A 19,593-nucleotide genomic window follows, 5' to 3' on the forward strand; every position below is an offset into this window, starting at 1 on the left:
GTCAATGACCCGAAAACCGGGAAAATGAGGACCTGTTAGAAAGTCGTAAAGTGTGGCTGCTATGTGGTTTTCGGGGGTGCTGATCACGAATATCGTGTTAGTTTTGATCATAGATGATGTCTTTAAGCATTTAGACCAGGTTGGGTCAGGTCAGGTCAGGTCAACCGGTAGGGGTTGTGACGGGTATTCGTAATACGTGTCAACCGCCTCGGACAGCTTCGTAACATGTTACGAAGGCACCAAAACTACTTCGTAAATGTTCAAATGGTTGCTAAATTCGAATTCAGCTCCAAAAACTAGCCTAGAAACATGTAAAACTCGAAAAAGTGAACCGAGGTCACCCGAGGTCACCAAAGGTCAATGACCTGACGTGACCTTCAGGTGACCTTGACACCCAACCTAATGCATGGGAGCAACATCAAATCACATGATTGAACGTTTGAAACCACGAAAAGCTTGTAAACGCGCGGCTAATGCGAGCCGACATGCGCCGAACCGCGATTTCGGCTAAACATGGTCACAGAAAAGAGGTCACAGGCCAAAGGTCATTGGGGTCAGGGTCATGAAATTTTCAGGGTAGGTGTAAAATTGATCAATGCGAGGGTACTGAAAGTTTCGTCGCGATCGGCCGCTTTTTACGCGAGTTATTCGCGAAAAACCTTAGGGGGGTTTGCATCACCCCCTGTGCCGGCGAGGGTTTTAATGCATGAACATTACAACTTGGTGTCAATGCTAACGCCAGCGGCAAGCAGCGTGATAGTGGCAGTGAAACGGACAGACGTTTTTAGACGGTCGCCATAGTGTCCGCGCCGGCGAGCGCCAGATGAAAGCGCCCATTGTTACATTTTATGGCACACAGATGCTACCATTGGGCCCCAATCCCATACTGAACGATACGTAAGCGAATGCAGATGTCTGGGCATCGCTCCGAGCGGCGAAGAGCCTCCGCCCTACCCCATCCGGGCTATCCTGTGCCCGGGCGCCCAACATTTGTTGGGTGGCCGGCCGCCTGTGGCCCGCGTGACGGGTCGGTGGTCAGGGGGCGCCGCCTCGCGTGGGTAGAGGTGCGAGGCGGCGTGGGCGGAGACCGACGCTATCACCTGCAGTGTAGTGATACCCTAGATTGTGAACATCTATATTTGTGATGTATGAGTGTCAATCAGATGAAGGCATTGAAGCTAGCTGCAATAGTTTGAGAATGTTTGGGGCAGGATAACAAACGTTTGCATTGAAGCGCTGTTCTCGTAATGGCCAACATATGGTGAATACATATCGTGGTATCGACTGGTCCTTGTGGATGATGCATGTAGAGTAGCTGATTAATTTATCCCGAGTGCAATAACTATATAGCTCTTTGCTTTTGTATAAAAGGTGACAACAACATTGTTTAAACTAAGGTGTTATGTATATCTTACCATCAACAAACGATTCAAAATAAAAATTAACTGAATTCGCAACTGAATTCGCGACAAGTAGATAAATGCATGTACGTACCTATTCATGTCTGGGCATCGCTCCGAACGGCGAAGAGCCTCCGCGCTACAAAAACTACTACTCCCCCACTACCTTGAGGGTTAACTTTTAGAGGTAAGAGGGTCCCTATATAATAGTTATCCCAATATGAAAGTTATCCCAATATCCCGATCATGTTGTAGTTAACTACCTAACACCTTCATTGCTGCCACACCATTTAGCACTCGCATCCCTTGAAAACACGCCTTTGACTTGCTCAAAGTCTTCAGATTGTGTGGTGTATACTACACAAGGTGATGGATGAGACGTCCGGGTGGAAAAGCAATGCAACGCAGTGGTCAGTGTCCACTGTAAATGTTTATCGCTGAGTCTGTCGGTCACAGGACCGGGCCGCGTCACCGGATGTGGCGCCTCTGACAGAGGTCAGCCGCACCGAGCTGTGCAGACGTCCTGCCAGCTCGGAGCCGTCAGTCCGAGGTCGGCAGCCGGCGCCGTTGGCACCTTGTCCTGCGCCGATATGGCCAGCACAGTGATCGGGGTGACACTTGTCCTCTGGACCGCCCTGGGTGGGTGGACTGCAGCGCAGCAACAGCAGCATCAGCAGCAGGCCGCCCTGCTCAGCAGCACTGCAGACGACGTGTTCAGCATCATCGCTAGAGCAGTTCAGCAAGAGCTGCGGCCAGTCGTCAGAAGACTAGAGTCTCGTGTGGAGTCGCTGGACAACAGACTGACTCAGCTCGACTCTCGAGTGACGGAACTCACCACCAGTATTTTGAGGAGCAGGCAGAGTGAGCAGATTGAAGAGCTGTCCAGTCAACTAACTGGAATCACTGCGAGACTCGACAGCCAGCAGTCACAGCTGAGCGAGCTCAACACCCAGCTGGGCGAACAGAAAATGGCTCAGAGTGAGTTGTCCGCCAAACTGGATAACCTGGGTAACTTGACCGCCCACGTCGATATGCTAGGATCCAAGCTGACCGCGGCCGTTATCAACACGTGGTCCCAACAGGAGCGTGTGGATGACCTCGCTGCTAAGGTAAACCATCTGTACCTTCCTCGTGACTGCAGCGACCTGCCTGTCGACTCCCCATCTGGAGTCTACCTCCTTCGGCCCAGTGGTGACATCCAGCAACCACCCGTCGAGGCGTACTGCGATATGGACACTGCCGGAGGGAGATGGACGGTGATCCAGAGGAGGGATGACATCCAGCCCCGCCAGGACTTCTACCTCGGGTGGACGGACTATAAGGAAGGCTTTGGAAATCTAACCAAGGAGTTCTGGTGGGGCTTAGAAAAGACCTGGCAGCTGACAGCATCATACCGCCAGTACGAGCTTCGCGTTGACCTGGAGGCGTTTGACGGCCATCGAAGACACGCTACCTACGAACGGTTCCGTATCTCGTCTGAGGGGGACGGCTACAAACTGAGTGTCTCCAAGTACTCGGGAACTGCCGGGGACAGTCTGACGCACCAGTCCAGTATGAAGTTCTCGACCGGTGACCGTGACCAGGACGGCGGGTCCGCCCACTGTGCAGAGTCCCGCCAGGGGGCCTGGTGGCACGACCAGTGCGGGTGGAGCAGCCTGAACGGACGGTACCGGGACGGCGGCACGGTGGACAAGACGGGCATATGGTGGTGGACGTGGAGCGACGACTATGACACACTGAAGAAGGCCGAGATGAAGATCAGGCCCACCTAACCCATCTACACACAAAGGAGGCCATCACAGTGGTCAGTGGTGTACAATCGGTGTCACAAGTACCGTGCGGCGGTCGCTGGAACACTAAGCAGGGCCAATAGCAGTGCCATTAACCGGAACATCACTGTGCCGTGGGGGCTCTAACCTGGGGATAGTGTGACGTAAAGGAAACACGTTATTTCCGTACCGCCGGAACGAAGTACGTTATTATAGTCGGGGACAATGAATCCCCTCTCTGCATGCGTCGTGGTGAAGTTAACTGGGATCCCCACTCGGGTGTGGGTTAGCTTAGAACACCAATAGGTCCGATGAGAATTTAATAAGGTTTTTTTAGAGGTGGTGCGCTAGTTTTAACTTAGAATACCTAATCCACCATACTTGGACAATGTGTTTGATTTGTCGTTTTTTTTTCAACGCCTTCTTTATCGTAATTGCGCGGTGTTGAGGTAGGTACCTGCTGAGTAGGCACCGGGTGGATTGTCCATCAAACGGGCGGGCATAAGTGCTCGACGATGTAAATACATGAACGCATCCGTACCACTAAAACAGACAATTTTCATGCTTTTAACCCTCGCCGGCCGAGGGGGGGGGGGGCGGGTGCCGCCCCCCCCCCCATAGGGTTTTTTCGCGATAGCTCCTAACACGCTGGCGATAGAGAGCTGAAACTTGGCATACCTGACCTTTGATTCAAGCCGCATCTTTTGACACCAACCGCATTTTTGGGTCAGGTCAGGTCACTGACCTATAACGTCATAAGTGAACCTCTGCACGGTCTTCAGATGCCGCAACTTCGGCAACGCCCTCACTGCCAGAGGAGATGTCACAGGGAAATGAAACTTGCAGGATCTAGTATCCATTATGAGTCCCACAACTTGTATATCTCGGATTTTTCCTTAAGGTCATATGAGGTCAGGTCATTTTCGTGACCTCACCATTATAAGTCAACGGGGGAAAATGAAAACTGCTATTCTGACGCCGGGAACGATCTCAAACTATCTCAAGCACACAGAATCGTGATTTTATGCACTCCTTGCAAGGTTAGATGCGTCACTTTTGCAATGTTGACCTTGCGTGACGTCATTTATGACGTCATCAAGGTCATATTAGTTTTTCGTCAATATCTCTTGATCAAATTGAGCTAGCGAGTCGGGAAAGCCACCAATGGACTCAGGAAGACCTGCCAAATCGAATGATATGCGACATGACCTCTTTCGACCCGCTTCGTGACCTGGGGGTGCTGACCTGACCTTGACCTGAGGTCAACACCCCAAGTTGACCTGACCCGGACAAAAAGTATATCGTTCGACGCGCCTGAGTAAGACGAACACGATGCTGCCAAAATCGGCGCTCTGCGACCGTTTTTTGCGAAGTTATTCACCAAAAACTGAACCGTACCCTGGGGCACTTGACCTGACCTCAGAGGTCACCGGTTGACCTAGGACCTTAAAATCGGGTACCAATCTCTGCGTCTCGTAACGGCGCACACGCTCGTTTTTTCCGCGACGCGCTAGCTCCACCAGGGGCGAAACGGCGAGGGGGGTCGTACCCGCCCCCCCCCTCGGCCGGCGCGTATGTAGAAAACCAATAGGTCCGGCGAGGGTTAAACACTGCTTTCCATGAAAAGAGCATAGGTGCTGCACTGCGCGTCCGGAACACTATCAATCACAACAATACCACTTGGAAATTTAGTCGTATTTTATTAAAAACATGCAAAAATGTATGAGTTTTTCATTTTAGAAGCCAAGTAGAACTTAACAAAACAAAAAACGCCTGATGTCTATCCTGTCGTCTATAAGCAATGGTTGGCGGGTTGCGGGCGGACGAATAACATGCGCATTCCGCAGCTTATTTCGCGGAAACTGATAAGCGCTAATTTTTTGTTAAACTTTCGCATTATTTGCAGCACACATTCAGTAGCGCATGCGCTCTTCAGAACCAAAGGTCTCGGCCTGCTCGACACACACCGCGCCACGTATTATCATGTTTTACAACACGCGGCTATGTTCCATCAGCAGCACTCGGGTCCCCAACTGGTCACTGTGGATTGTGGTATATAGGTAGTAGAACACAAACATAAAGCCTGGCGCTTGCGTGGTTTTAAACGGACACCCGAGGCCCTATATACCGACGGACTCCAATCCTTTAGAAGCTGAGACGCTCGCCGATATACATAAACAAATGATGTATTCTGAATATGCAACAGCCTACTACACACATCACATGGTCTCGGTCTAATTATAAAAGGTGAATGTTTATAGGTACATACCTACTGTTATCAACTTAACACACAAGCACAATAAAAATATTAATGATTGAAAATATATTTCCCTTTTTTTGGTTGTACTACCGAAACAAATTTAACTCCAAAATCAGTTTCCTGCGAGATATCTTCCGTCTTCTAATGCGGGCCCGGCCCAGCAATGCTCCTCCGGAAAATACATTTAGCAATGAATGGTGGAACAATGGCCTCGTCACTGGCTCCATTTTCTAGCTCGGTGCATTTTTGACACTTCATTCGCCTGGAAATTATATCTCTTAGACATTGAAACTGTCTCTTTGAGGCCTTCAGGGCCTTCGCTTAAACATTTGACCCGGAAACACACAATCACTTTCAGATCTCTCGGATCCCGTGCCAGATCCAGCCACATTTGAAATAACCGCCACACCCGCCATATTTCCCCGCGCCGACAGCAGCGCCACGGCGGCAGGATTCGGAACTGCAGCTTGTGGCCGTCCTCCGCAGGTGGCGCCGCGCTCAGTTCCGCCGGCCGGCCGACTTGGGCGGCTTTTTCTGGACGATGATGGGGTTGGACTCGACGACAATCTCTCCGGCGAAGCGGACCTTCTGCCTGCCGATGGTGTCGGAGGGACTGAGCGTGTCCTCCGTCTCGATGCTCTGCTGGGCGGTGCCCTGCGCCGGCGCGCCGCCAGACAGCGAGTTGTCCAGCGGCGAGCCGCTCAGACCTGCCGGACGACATGGACGGGGTCAGAGACGTGGCATGGCGCACTGAACGGGTTGTGGGGTGATGTCGTCCTCACACAAATGGATTCTGAACAGTGAATCAGAAACCCCTTCAACAAGATGGCTTCATTTACACTACATGCCAACTCTTCGTAAGAATAATTATAGGCATCAGTTGCCTTCCATATAAAATACACGCAAGGTAGCAGGGGACGCACTTTTGGGGGGATCCGCGCTATGTTTGGTCATATCAGAGTACTCCAAATGCACTGATAAAACGAACTGAACTACCCCAAAGGCGCACGCTGTAACCATCGCTCGGGTCAGCCGCCACCCACCCGGCCACCCCGGCAGTTTCTCTCACCGTCGGTCTCTCCGCCGGAGAAGGCGAACCCGCTGTCCGCCGTCTGGCGCCGGGACCGGGAGCGGGAGCGGGAGCGGCGCTTGTCCCGGCGCGACGACTTGTTGGAGGCGGTGGTGTCCTTGAACCGTGAGTTCAGCAGGAACGCGTTCCTGTGAGGAGCCGGGACCAGTGTCAGATGTAGCAGAAACCCAGCAGCGGATACGGCACAACATGACACACAGACATAAGACAACAGACGTAAGACAACAGACGTAAGACAACAGACGTAAAACAACAAACGTAAGACAAACAGACGTAAGACAACAGACGTAAGACAAACAGACGTAAGACAAACAGATGTAAGACAAACACAAGCGTCAGGCAGAACTGAAAAGTCAGTTTCCAACACGCTACAGGCCAGCGACCCGACGATTCATAACAACCAGAGAATTAATGGGGTTTTGCATGCATAAAAAGCAAATCACAACCGGCGGCATGTATAGTAGGAGGTAGCCCATAGGTATCGCATGGGAGCTCACGCTGTGATCTGATCGGCCTGAAGGCTGGGAGCCACAGTGTCCAGTTCAGCCCGGAGTCGGGGGACGCTGATTTCTGATTGGTCCGCTAGGTGGCCGCACTGCCGCCTCTTTGGACAAAGTCCGGCGGCGAATGGCCAATATAGCGTCTGCTCAGGCGCGGATCCAGGGGGGGGGGCGACGGGGGCGGCCCCCCCCCCCCGCCATCCGAAAAAGGCGCCCATATCCCGCGGCAGAGAGGGCGCCCCGAGCAGAAGAGCGGCGACACAGCAAAGGTTCAGCAGAAATAGGGCGCCTCCAGCAGAAGTTGGGCTCACCAAGCAGGAGAGTGACGCCCAATTGCCTATTCCCAGCAGATGAGAGTCGCCCCAGCAGCAGATGGAAGAGGGCGTCTCGTTACAATAATATAAAATACCTTCTGTTCAAGAGGGGCGCCCCTGGCAGCGGAAGGGCACCCTTAGCAGGAGACGTGTCCCCCTGAAGAGGAGCGACGCCCCAGCAAAAGGAGAGAGGCGCCCCCATTCCGAGAATAGGGGCGCCCTGACAGTAGCTGGGCGCCCCAGCAAAAAAGGAGCCCCATAATAAGAAAATGGGTGCCACTGGCAGAAGAGGGGCGCCCCAGCAGAAGAGAGGGGTCTCCAGTAGGAGACGGGCGCCCCAAGCAGAAGAGGGGCGCCCCAGCAGAAGAGAGGCGCCACAGCAAAAGTTAATCAGAAATAGGCAGCCTCCAGCAGAGGTTGGGCCCGCCAAACAGGATATGGCCGCCCCATTGACAATATCCGGCAGAAGACAGACGCCCCAGCAGCAGATGGGCGCCCCCGGTAGAAGAGGGGCGCCCCATTACAAAAAGAAAAGGAGTATATTCTACCAAGAGGGGCGCCCCTGACGACAGCGGAAGGGCAACCCCAGCAGAGGGGCGGTGCCCCAGTAAAAGGAGAGGTGTGCCCCGTTCCGAGGAGCAGAGGGTCGCTTCGCCCCAGAAAAAAAAAAAAACAGGAGCCCCATAAGAAGAAAAGGGGGCCTCTGGCAGAAGAGAGACGTTCCCCGCAGTGGAAGGGCGCCCCCACAAGAGTGGCGTCTCCAGCAAAAGAGAAGTGCCCCCTGCAAGAGAGGGGCACCCCACCAAAAGTTGGGCAGAAGTGGGGCGCCTCCAGCAGAATTTGGGGTCGCCTAACGGAGAGGGCCGCCCTATTCACAGTAGAAAAGACTCCTCAGCAGCAAAGGGTGCACAGAAAAGGTGCACTCGTAGTAGAAGTGGGACGCATCAGGAAGAAGAGGGGCACTTCTAGCAGAAGATGGGCGTCCCAGATAAGTGGGCTGCCTACAGCAAATTGGTCTTTCTTAGAAGGAAGAAATGAGGCGACTTAAGCAAAGTGGGTCTCTCCATAATGGATTAGGCGATCCAAGCAGAGGTTGGGCGCCCCCGGGAAGTGAGGCATACCAGCATAAGTGAGACGCTTCCAGAAAAAGGAGGGGGGCATCACCGGGAGAAGGAGGACTGCACCAGTAAATGGAGGCCACCTTTTTGCTAATATCTTTTGCTAGGGTAGCGGTGCCCATCTACGACTTTTAACCCGTGCCGTGCTGGTCTGAGTTTTCCGTGTCCTGCTGGGGAGGGGGGGGGCACACTCCCTCGTCTTAACTCGGCTCCTGGGCCGCGTAGTGACACGCGATAAGCGGCATTCGAGAGATCGTCAAAAAACAGGACGAAAACAAAACGGTCATTTTTTAGGTCAGGTCGAATGTCAGGTCACCAGAGGTCATCAAAGGTAAAATGTTGCCTGTTTCAACATTTCTCCGTTTTCGAAGCAGCGGCACATAACTCGGAAACCAATAGAGCTATAGCGCCGCAGAAAAGCGCATTCGATAGCCCTTTTAAAGGTGTTTCTGCAAGCTGCGCTCAGATTTGACCTCAGGTCAACGGTTTAGCCTTCAGAGGGCAAAAGACTCTAAAAATAGCCTTTTTACGAACAATGTTTTCCTGCAATAACTTTTGACTTTTGACTTGGGTCTCGACATAACGTTTGCCAGCATTGCGTTTCTGTCGTCGAGACAAGTCGAACAAACTAAAGGTTGACCTTATGAAGGGTAATTTTGAGAATTTGACCTCAGGTCAAGGTCATGACCTGACCGGGAAAGGTAATGCTGCATAGCAGTCGATTATCGTCGAGCTGAACACAGCTGAGGTGTTTTTATCGCTCTAGCTTGAATCTATCAAAAGTTATTAAAAAAAAAACTGCTGCGGACCTTTCATGACATGGGATGACCTCTGGGACATAATGAGTGGTCACACTAGGTGCAATGTTCTTATTCAGTGTGTTAATTTTATATGTATCCCAATGATTGATATTGTCTAGAATGGCGCCCGTCCAAAAGAGATGCCTTTCAGTTTCTCCCAAAGACTTAATTATACCTACCTACCTAATGGAGACGTCGCACAACTGACCTGACCTTAGGTCACAGATATCGAAATTCCGAGATATACATTTCATGAATGGTGTTGCTTTCATCAATCGCTGAAAGGTTCAAAGCAATCGTTCAGTCGGTATAGCAATGGTAAGCATTTGAACTTTTTCTTAGGCTAGTTCACTTGGCATAACCTGGTGACCTGACCTTCCATCACCCGCGTCAGACATTTTTACATGTGCAAAAAGATGCATGATAAGGTATGCTGAAAATGGCGGCGCTGCGCGCAGCCGTTTTTCAGATATTTGCGAAAAACCTGAGGGGGAGCGCGATAACGCCCCCTAGCACGGCGCGGGCTTTTAGCTCCCGATTTTGACGGTTTGGCGCCCCCTTTGTATGGAGCGCCCCCGGATTGCCAGGTCGCCCCTATTTCGACTTGCCGCCCCCCCTCCCGAAAATTCCTGGATCCGCCCCTGCGTCTGCTGTCAGCCGTGGACTGCACTGCGTCCGCTGTCAGCCGTGGACTGCACTGCGTCCGTTGTCAGCCGTGGACTGCACTGCGTCCGCTGTCAGCCGTGGACTGCACTGCATCCGTTGTCACTGTGGACTGCACTGCGTCCGCTGTCAGCCGTGGACTGCACTGCGCCCGCTGCCAGCCGCGGACTGCACTGCGTCCGCTGCCAGCCATGGATTGCGCTGCGAGGAAATCGAGCGATGCGGAGTTGAAAGAGTGCTGAATTGCGGAGGATTTTTTTCTTTTTGTAAATTGACCGTCACCTATGCGTCCCCAAATGGATTGTGGCTGTAATTGGTCGGCAAAGTCGACAATCGTGGGGTGACGGATTTTCTGTACAGGAGGCTCAGAAACCTTTGACTGGTCCGAAGGAGGCGAGCTGGGCACTTGCTGACCGTTACATGTCCTGTGTTTTGCGGACAGTGGACTGCGGACACTGGACTGCGGACACTGGACTGCGGACACTGGACTGCGGACACTGGACTGCGGACACTGGACTGCGGACTGCGGACTGCGGACACTGGACTGCGGACACTGGACTGCTGACGGCACGGTGCGGACTGTGGACTGCCGACTCACTTGATGTAGCAAACGCAGGTGCTGGGGATGCGGAAGTTGTCCGCCTCCAGCCGCTGGTTGCCGTCCATGGCCAACAGCTTGCGGTAGATGTACTTTTGGCGACAGATCGTCCCCGTCTCGCTGATCTTGCACGGCTTGCCCTCGTCCCTGGCGGTCACACAAAGGTCCCGGGTTCGAGTCTCGAATGGTGCAGTATTTGTGCAGTTTATCGAGGCTAGATTCATTATAAATGCTCAAAAAAGCTTCAGAAGTTTGTGGCATAGATGACATTGTTTCAATACAGGACTTGATACTTTGTCTCGATAAAAGCCAACCACGTCAACTATTTTATGCATGAATCTAATTGTCATTGCATCCCATCAGTAATTTGGTCCTTCATCTAGCGATTAGACATGCATAGGTTGGTTTCCCAACGCCTGGACATTCGATGGTAAGTAGTTGCGACTAGTAACAGCGGTCATATCTGAGGCGAAGTCATTCGGCGTTCTGAGCGCTCCCCGCGCGGTGAGGTACTCACTGGCACTTTTCCACGCGAATGCTCTGCGCGCGGTGAGGTACTCACTGGCACTTTTCCACGCGAATGCTCTGCGCGCGGTGAGGTACTCACTGGCACTTTTCCACGCGAATGCTCTGCGTGAGGTACTCACTGGCACTTTTCCACGGGAATGCTCTGCGTGAGGTACTCACTGGCACTTTTCCACGCGAATGCTCTGTGTGAGGTACTCACTGGCACTTTTCCACGCGAATGCTCTGAGTCATCGAGTCCACGTTGGCCACAAATTTCCACTCCTTCTCGACGTTTCTCGCCATTGTCGGGTAGATAAAGTCCTCCTGTGGTCACAGGAGAGGCGTGTCAAAAACTCTACCAGTGAAATAATTAGGTACATTATATTTTACGTACGGCCTTTGGTAAGACATAACATGCAAAGCAACATAAGATAAGGTCAAATTTGGCATTTTATGTAAAACGCTAAAAATAAAAGCATCAACTTCCTAGGGCGAAAGGCGTTTGACCACATGAGCGATGATGATAACTCACATAAATTTTGAAAGGCGTTAAATATTTGTCCCAACCTAAGGTATGGAAACGTTGCAACCTATGGTCACCAAGGCTCAACAAGGCAGGTACCACAGCAACAGGGCGAGGTCATCCAGGTGCGGTGGAGCACACGGCCACTGACGTCACTGTCCGTCGTATTCTTACCACGGTGGCACAGGCCTCCATGAGGCTGTTGTCCTCGGCGTCTGTTCCGCCGAACCGGTTCCCCAGTGTCAGGCTCTGCAAACACCGGGTCAGGGGTCAGTCAGTTATATAGGCACAGTGTCAGGCTCTGCAAACACCGGGGACGGGGGCAGTCAGTTATATCAAACATTCTGGAAACAGGGGGACGGGAGGGTCAGCACTTTGTCCCGCGCGGTGACACCCGAAAACAGAGGGGATACGAAGGGTCATCAGTGGTCCCAGACCTGCAGACCTGCGTGCTATTTATCCGTCCTGGTGTTATTGTTTTTAATCATACGTTACTGATTAGTTAGAGGGCGCCAGGCATCCCGTCCAGTAACCCAATGCGAGATCCTCTCTGAAAGTAAAGAGTCCTAGAAATCCCCGACATTTTGAAGGGTTGCGATTTTCGTTACTAGCAATCGTCTGCGTCCCTGCCCAATAACATTCTTCCTAAGTTTCGTCTCAGCAGCCTACTGAAGATAATGAGAATCGTAAAGAGATTAAAAATCGTGCGAAATGCCTTGCAATGTCATTTACTTCCCTGCTCAGTTTTTGTCCTTAGCCCGCGCCCCGTAGGGCTATCGGCGGACCCTACCACCCGTAGGGGGGGGGGGGCGTTTGCCCCCCCCTAAGATCTCGGAAATTTACCGGTCGATTTTCAAAATTCAAACGGCGTTCGATAGCCCCACCCAGGAACTACCTTGTGACCAAATTTCATTGACCTAGGTCAAACCGATGACGTCACAGGTCAGGTCTCAAAGGTCAGATTTTCACCGCTTCACAGGCATTTCAAGAAATGTGTTATGAAATCGAGTAAATTGGTAATTAATTGAAAACCATCGATGGTACATTGTTCGTCAAACACATACTTTGCTATCTGAGGTCACTGATACCAGGTCAGGTCACAGTGAGGTCAGGTCACCGGGGGTCACAATATGAAAGTGTCGTGTGATACATGTTTTATGGTCCATTTTACATGACAAATACGATTATGTGGGTTAGGCAGCCTTTGGGGCCAGCCTAGGTCACGTTTTGGTGAAGGTCAGGTCAAGGTCAGGTCAAATTAGGTCAAATTTCAAAGTTGATATTTTTGCATAAAATAGATATCAGTTCGATGCAGCTCGTCACGGGGAGTCTAATGGTGGTCTTTGGTTTGCTCTACGAGTTCTAGAATTGCCAAAAATTGGGTTTGAAAATTTGACGTCATCATTTTTGAACAGTTTTTTCGCTATAACTTGGCCAAAAAACGAGATATCGATCTGAGATTTGGTATGTAGATAGAAGACGGTAGGTACTATTAAATATATTCTGGTTTCTCGAAACTCAAAAAAAAATGGATTTTTTTGGCTAATATATAAAAAATGCTTTTTTGATTTTTGGGGGTCAAAACTCAAAAATTTTAAAAATCCGAGATTGATGTTTTGTAGCCCTGTCAATTCTACACCTTTTATGTTTTTTGATCATTTTTTTGTATCTTCAAAGCTGTAGGCCTGACAGGTCTTCTCGCGAAGGTCTTTTTTCGGTCGAAAATGACAGAATATGACGTCATTCTGACGTCATTTGTGGCCAACCTATCACAGCCTCTGGAAAAAATGTTTGGTCACAATGTGTAAAATTGATGCCAGGAGGGTTTCTGAAAGTTTAGTGGCGATATCTCCAGCCGTTTAGGAGATATCGACCGAAAAGGACAGGGGGGCGTTTCGGCCCCCCTACGGGGCGCGGGATGTCGCCAGCTGGAAGTGATGATATGTGTCACAATTTCAACACAAACCTGGCTAGTCATATTACTATCCCAAAGCAACTGGAACGCTTGACGGTTAGGAGGTAATAAACTGCCATTGCGACACAATAACTCTGGATACGTCAGATAACCTCTACACGACCTGAATACGCCAACCGTTACTTCTTCACCACGGACAGATGCGCAGATATGCCAGATGCGCAGGACCCCTTCCCCTTCAGATGCGTCTTTACCTGAGTATCATCTCACCAGATACGACAGATACCAGAGCATATCAGTCATATCTTCCCTCTCGCCCCATCTCGTTTCCGACACAACCGGGGGTACCGATTAGTGATGTCAGTTACAGAAAATCTGAAAACCATTACCAAACCTAATGCCAACCAAAACCGTAGGAAAATACCGAAACCGAACCAATTAGGAAATATGATGAAAATAATAAGTTTTGACCAAATTTAATGCACAGCCTTTTATACATTAGCGAGGATCCATAATATCAACAACATACCAAACACATTAGGATTAGAATACCAAATACCAAGTCGGTATCGGTTTGGTATCGGTATACCAAAAAGTTGGTATCCGATTGACATCTCTAGTATACCGGATCCCTTCGGCCGGGTAAATCCGCTCTGCACTTGTGCAGCCGTGCGCCGCGATCGCCAAGGCCGAGCACCGGTGCCTGTCCGTTCAGCGGCCGACTAGGGACCTATAACTACTACCTATACTGTTCTGTCGGCTCCTGTGTAGTCAGTACGTTCAGCGGCCGACTAGGGGCCTCCTACTACTGTTCTGTCCGCTCCTGTGTACTCAGTACGTTCAGCGGCCGACTAGGGACCCCCTACTACTGTTCTGTCGGCTCCTATGTACTCAGAACTGGCACAGTCAGTACACCAGTACACCTGTACCGTACCGGCACAGTCGTGTACCAAAGCATGTTGCCCGACGTCCGTCCAATCACTGGACCGGAAACAGAGACGCTACCACCGCTCCGTCGGTCCTTGCGACAATGCACCACTCGGTAAACGACCAGGAGCCAATATAAGCTTAGAAGAGAAGTGACCTTCGCGCGTGGCGCTGATAAAGAGCAGAAAGTATATCTGACGGGACACCACGAGATATGACAGAATTCTCCGGATGAAATGTCCTCATAGAAAAGCACGCCTGTTTTCAGATCCGGCAGTACTTAATTAATTAATGATTTAAACAAATTTCGGTGCAACGGAACAGATTTGCTATTTGTCACTAAACATAGATCACTTCAAACTCATAATGGCAAGAGCACAAAAACTCCACACATTCCTTTTTGTGTCATCATAAGAATGAGTTGAGCAAATTAATTTATGATACAAGAATGTTACATTACGAGTATCAATGATCACTTTCGTATTCACTAATGCTAAATTCACTAATATATTTTGACATACTGAGCTTTATTCTAAGAACTGAACTGAAGTGTGCGGTTCATAACGATAGAGACGAGCCGGCTCGACGACGCATCCTGAGTGAGTGACGCAACGCAGACCGATTTTACAGACAAACCGAATTTTCGGGCGGCAGACACCGATCGTTTCGTCCGAATTATCCCTGGCCGGAAGTGCGGCGGGCAGCGCGTGCAGCCGACGGGAAGTCTGCCCTTCCGGTCTGCCGATAGTCGCTACATGAGGAGCGTGGTGGGTCTCTGAGACTTCGCTAGGTTATTTAGGAACTATTTTAACATAGAAAGAAACTTTATTTCAGACAAACTACTCTCTTTGCAAAAACAAAAAACATGACCTTCTTTTGCTGATTGTGAAATTGTTGATATTATTATGAACAAGCTTGAAAAACAACACGGCTTTGAGCTTGAAACTCAGACGCTCAAACCACCACATTGTTTGAATGTTTTTCGGATCATTTCGCTACCATTGCATCAGCCCTCTCCTTTTCTATGACTCATCTGTTGCGCTATTTCACCACCGTTACACCCCTGGCCGAGCTCTATCGTTTTGGGGTACCGGCAGCGTTCGGCCGCCCCACAAACCCCCAGCTCTGTCACCGACCCCCCCCCCCCCTCCCCCACTGCAGCCGGTCAGTGGTCAGTCGGGGACTCTGACCAGCCGCCCCTTCCTCTGACTTCCCTCTCTCTCTGACTTCCCCCCCCCCTTCAGTCGGTCAATCGGCGGCTCTTTGACCAGCCGCGTCCCCCTCCTCCCCCCCCCATATCTGGTCAGTCGGCGGCTCCACCTGCGGCTGTGACTCCCTCGGGTCCGGGCTGAGCCCCTCAGACGCTGATCCAGGCGGCGGATCCAGGGTCCCGCCGTATAGACACCACTGGCGGATCCGGGGTCCCGCCGTATAGACACGAGCCTACAATAGAGGATACTGTCGCAGAGTGTGAGAGCGATGGCGACACGCGGCATCCGGTCCGATATTGGGAGGTGTTTATGTGTAGCAACAAAATAGGACTACTATTGACTGGCCAACCAAGCTTGGCCTGCCTGCAATTTGCAAAGTCTATACAGGAAGCGCTTTGCTAGCAGTCCCAACATTTCATGAGAGATCTAAGAAGAATTAGCGAAATCAGTTGTTATATCGCCTGATCCGTTTAGCATTTTGTTTCCCGGCGAAAAACTGAAACACAGCAGGAAGTTAATCAGACGTTTTATGTTCTTTGTGTGTAGAGCTGTTATAAATCCCTTTGGAATCGGATTATCTAGTGCTCATTCATCAAATGATTCCAGGAATTATTTCAATATCCCTCCAAAAATGTGTTGGCTCTCATTTCTCATGACCTTCATGGCATTCATGTGTATGAAAATAAATTACAGCGCCCTCAGCGACGCGCTGATCCTGCAATCGTCTCCCGGAGGGGGGGGGGGAGGGAGGAGGAGGATAATCTATTTCTAGATATGGTCTGTGACCATTAAATGAGTGGATATCAAATATTCCCATTGCACCAAATACGTGCTCAAACCATGCAGACCTGATCGGGTCCGCTACAGGCGCCGTTTGAGATGGGCAGCCGTGTCCATTTACCGGGAAAACCGATAGCAGTTCGCAGCCCTGACATTAATCCCAGCATCCGCTCCACACATTCCTTATAGGAGCTGAGCCATTGACAGCGTCCAAAGCCATAGGCGTAGCCACCGACAGCGGCCAGACCAGCGGCAAGACCAGCCGACAGTGTCCAGAGACATAGCCGAGTCCGAGTCCGACTCGTATATGTCCCATCACTTTCTGTCGCTGATCTGACTTTGCGCAACGCCGGGGCATGAGCACTTCCATTGGTTTTTAATCTACCGATTTAGCTGATCAAAAACCAAGTTTTTTTCACTAAGGCTAATATGCCTTGTCGATTCTTACCTAATGGTAGAGCCCCTTCCCCTGAATAAGAAAGCTATTCACTGTCCAATGTCCCGTCCCCACGGCTGCCACTGAACCCACCACTGATTTTGACTCAAATATACCTGTATTTGCACTGAGCGACTTTACTAGCGGGTCGGTCGACGGCCCAGAGACTGCACTGCAGTGGAAAGACGTGCGGAGCAGTGTTGCCAGGTCGAGTGATGCCAATACCTCCAGAAAATGTTGTAAAAACCTCTAGAAACCTCTGTTCCATTGCCACTGATTATAGAACATATATACCTCCATACCTACCTCCGTATCACAAACCGTGGCGCCGTTTCAAAGCACGCTGCCATCCGCTGCTAGCGCGTGATGACATCATCAAGCCCATTGCTTCAACACTACCAAAGGGTCTGTTCCAGTCGCACTTCCTAACACCTCTAAAATCCTCCAAGATTGCTTCCCTGTTCCAGTGTCAGCTCTAGCCCCTACAAATCAAAGGAGGGCCCTGCTCCAACCTCCTCTATCTTGCCCTTGGAGGAAGTTTAGATGTGTTAGGAATTGCGACTGGAACAGACCCAAAGTGTGACGTCAGCGCGCTGGCAGCGGGCTTGGAAACACCCGGTTGTATCCCCAATCAAGATAATTCACTCATCCTTCGCATGCCTTCGCATTTGTCCACAGAACTTGGTGGACTTGGTGCCCACCGTGGGCACCAGGTTTACATAGCCTTGGTGCCCCGTTTACATAGCCTTGGTGCCCACGGTATATCGAGAACTTTTAGCTGCAGCAGGCGGCCAGAGCCTCAATAGTGAACAAGCCGAAAGAAGGCTTATCGTTTCCATCAATCTGTAAAAAAGTGTGTTAAAGCATGCAATACTTTAAGATGATAACATGAAATTAAGTACCTAAATAGTTCTCAAGAGACCTTGATGCTAATTGTCTTTTCTCGAATTTTTCAGATTACCTCTAGAAAACCCTCTAGAATCCGGCATTTTTCAAAAACCTGGAGCCCCGAAACGCTCCCCTAAAACCTCTAGATCTGGAGGTTTACCTCTAGACCTGGCAACACTGGTGCGGAGGCGGCTTCCTGCATTTACAGTCCCTTCCTCCGCCCCTGCTCGCTGCAGCCAATAAAACTATACGTTGCAGAAGCGTGGGCGTTTGCCAAGTGCGGCCCGTGACAGCTGGCTGTAAGCTCTCCCCGCGGGAGATGGCACAGATTTCGGATAACAGATTGATTGAGCACAGATTGGTCGTCGGTGCGCCGACGTAGTGACGGAACAGCTTTTGTGCTGGTCGTATTTTCATGTTAATTTTGGATGTGTTAGATAAAATGGCATATGCCAAATGTTTTGCCATATTGCCGAAGTACATGGGTGAACCGTAATTGACATAAATATTGAAGAAATAAGTTAAAACAGGTGCTTAAATATTTGGAGAACCTCGACGAGCAGTGGCAAGCTTGCGACTTGATTGGCGCGGGTTCTTCACACTGATAAATCGCACTCACAAGACTATTCCCAGACAAGATACTATTGACAATATAATAAATGAAGCTTTTTCTACTATGGGCCGCGGAATGAAAACAAGTGAGTGAGAAATATTCGCTAAATCACGATCAGAACTGTGCATGTTTTGTCTTAAATCGGTTCCGAATTCGAGACAAGCGGCCTTGACCGCCTTGACATAGCACGTGATTCTGTCAAGACACGCACCTCCCGGGAGGATGCCGAACGTGTGAGGCGACACTAGCGCCATCTTTTGACGAATCTTTCGTTATAAAGACCTGTACGGCTAATATTGGATACCACATTTTGAAGCATCTGGTTGCAAAGAATTGTAAGATGATTGGCGGAAAGGTTTTGACGTACGCACTGCTGGCTGCTGTGGCTGTGTGCGCACTATGTAAGACCGAAGACACCGTGCAGTACACGCCATGGTGCCGCTGCCGAGTGGCAGCACAGTACACTGTGCTGCTGCCTCGCCCAATTCCCAGCAGACGAGGACAGAAATACATGGGCACAAAACTGTACATCACCCTCTTGCTTATACTACTAGCAGGTGATGTGGAAACAAACCCTGGCCCAAGTACCACATGCTCATTGTGTGACACAGCATTTGAAAGCCGGCTGCTACGATCGAGACTTGTGACAGATTCCATTATCAAATGCGAAGTGGTGACATGCTTCAGATACGCGCATCTCCAATGCATGGAAGAGGAGAGAAACCCACAAGCCGGATGGACATGTAACGAACATTCAATCGGCGATCGACAGTTTCAGTCAGAGAGGTCCGCCCTCGTCGTTACCAGTGCCGCCGCCTCGGGTCGAGTGCCCCCAACAGGACTGGAACGGTGCCCGTCAGCGCAGTCCGCCGCCACCGCGGCCGTCGCCCTTGGAGAACAGTGCCCGCCAGCGCAGTCCGCCGCCAACGCGGCCATTGCCTCGGGAGAGCAGTGCCCGCCAGCGTGTTCCGCTGCGGCTACCACCGCTGCTGCCCTTGGAGAGCAGAGCCCGCCATCGCGGTCCGCCGCCACCGCGGCCGTCGCCCTTGGTGTGCAGTGCCCGCCAGCGCGGTCCGCCGCTACTGCCCTTGGAGAGCAGTGCCCGCTAGCGCAGTCTGCCGCCACCGCGGCCGTCGCTCCCCTGATCACGATTTCGGTTTTAAGCGCAGTCACGTGACTAGGTCGGGTCACGTGACTTTTCACTGCGCCGATACACAACATGGTGCGCTTAAAAAGTACTGAATCTACAAAGGCTTTTAAGGTGCTTAGAACCGTTTTTGC

At 50.9% G+C, this 19,593-nt stretch overlaps 2 protein-coding genes across 2 annotated transcripts in view; one reads left to right on the top strand and one right to left on the bottom strand.

The window, feature by feature from the left end:
* Positions 1–1,990: 1,990 nt before the first annotated feature.
* Positions 1,991–3,172, top strand: LOC122376516 (microfibril-associated glycoprotein 4-like). Its single transcript, XM_043356409.1, has one exon. It carries the CDS (start codon positions 1,991–1,993, stop codon positions 3,170–3,172), a length of 1,182 nt encoding a protein of 393 aa, XP_043212344.1.
* A 1,677-nt stretch (positions 3,173–4,849) lies between these two features.
* LOC122376517 overlaps positions 4,850–19,593 on the bottom strand; it is a 39,993-nt gene continuing 25,249 nt past the window's right edge. The window contains exons 5-9 of the mRNA XM_043356411.1: positions 11,717–11,791; positions 11,240–11,343; positions 10,513–10,659; positions 6,499–6,647; positions 4,850–6,136 (exon numbers count right to left, since the gene is read on the bottom strand). Of these exons, the coding sequence (XP_043212346.1) occupies positions 5,928–6,136; positions 6,499–6,647; positions 10,513–10,659; positions 11,240–11,343; positions 11,717–11,791 (684 nt within the window). The 3' untranslated portion in view covers positions 4,850–5,927. The remainder of the gene's footprint in view (positions 6,137–6,498; positions 6,648–10,512; positions 10,660–11,239; positions 11,344–11,716; positions 11,792–19,593) is intronic.

Source organism: Amphibalanus amphitrite, unplaced genomic scaffold (genome assembly GCF_019059575.1).
Source record: "Amphibalanus amphitrite isolate SeventyFive unplaced genomic scaffold, NRLGWU_Aamphi_draft 002178F_arrow, whole genome shotgun sequence".
Classification (NCBI taxonomy): Eukaryota; Metazoa; Arthropoda; class Thecostraca; order Balanomorpha; family Balanidae; genus Amphibalanus; species Amphibalanus amphitrite.

Excerpts from the sequence above, each read along its gene's own strand:
- LOC122376516 (XM_043356409.1), top strand. The coding sequence starts at position 1,991 with ATGGCCAGCACAGTGATCGGGGTGACACTTGTCCTCTGGACCGCCCTG.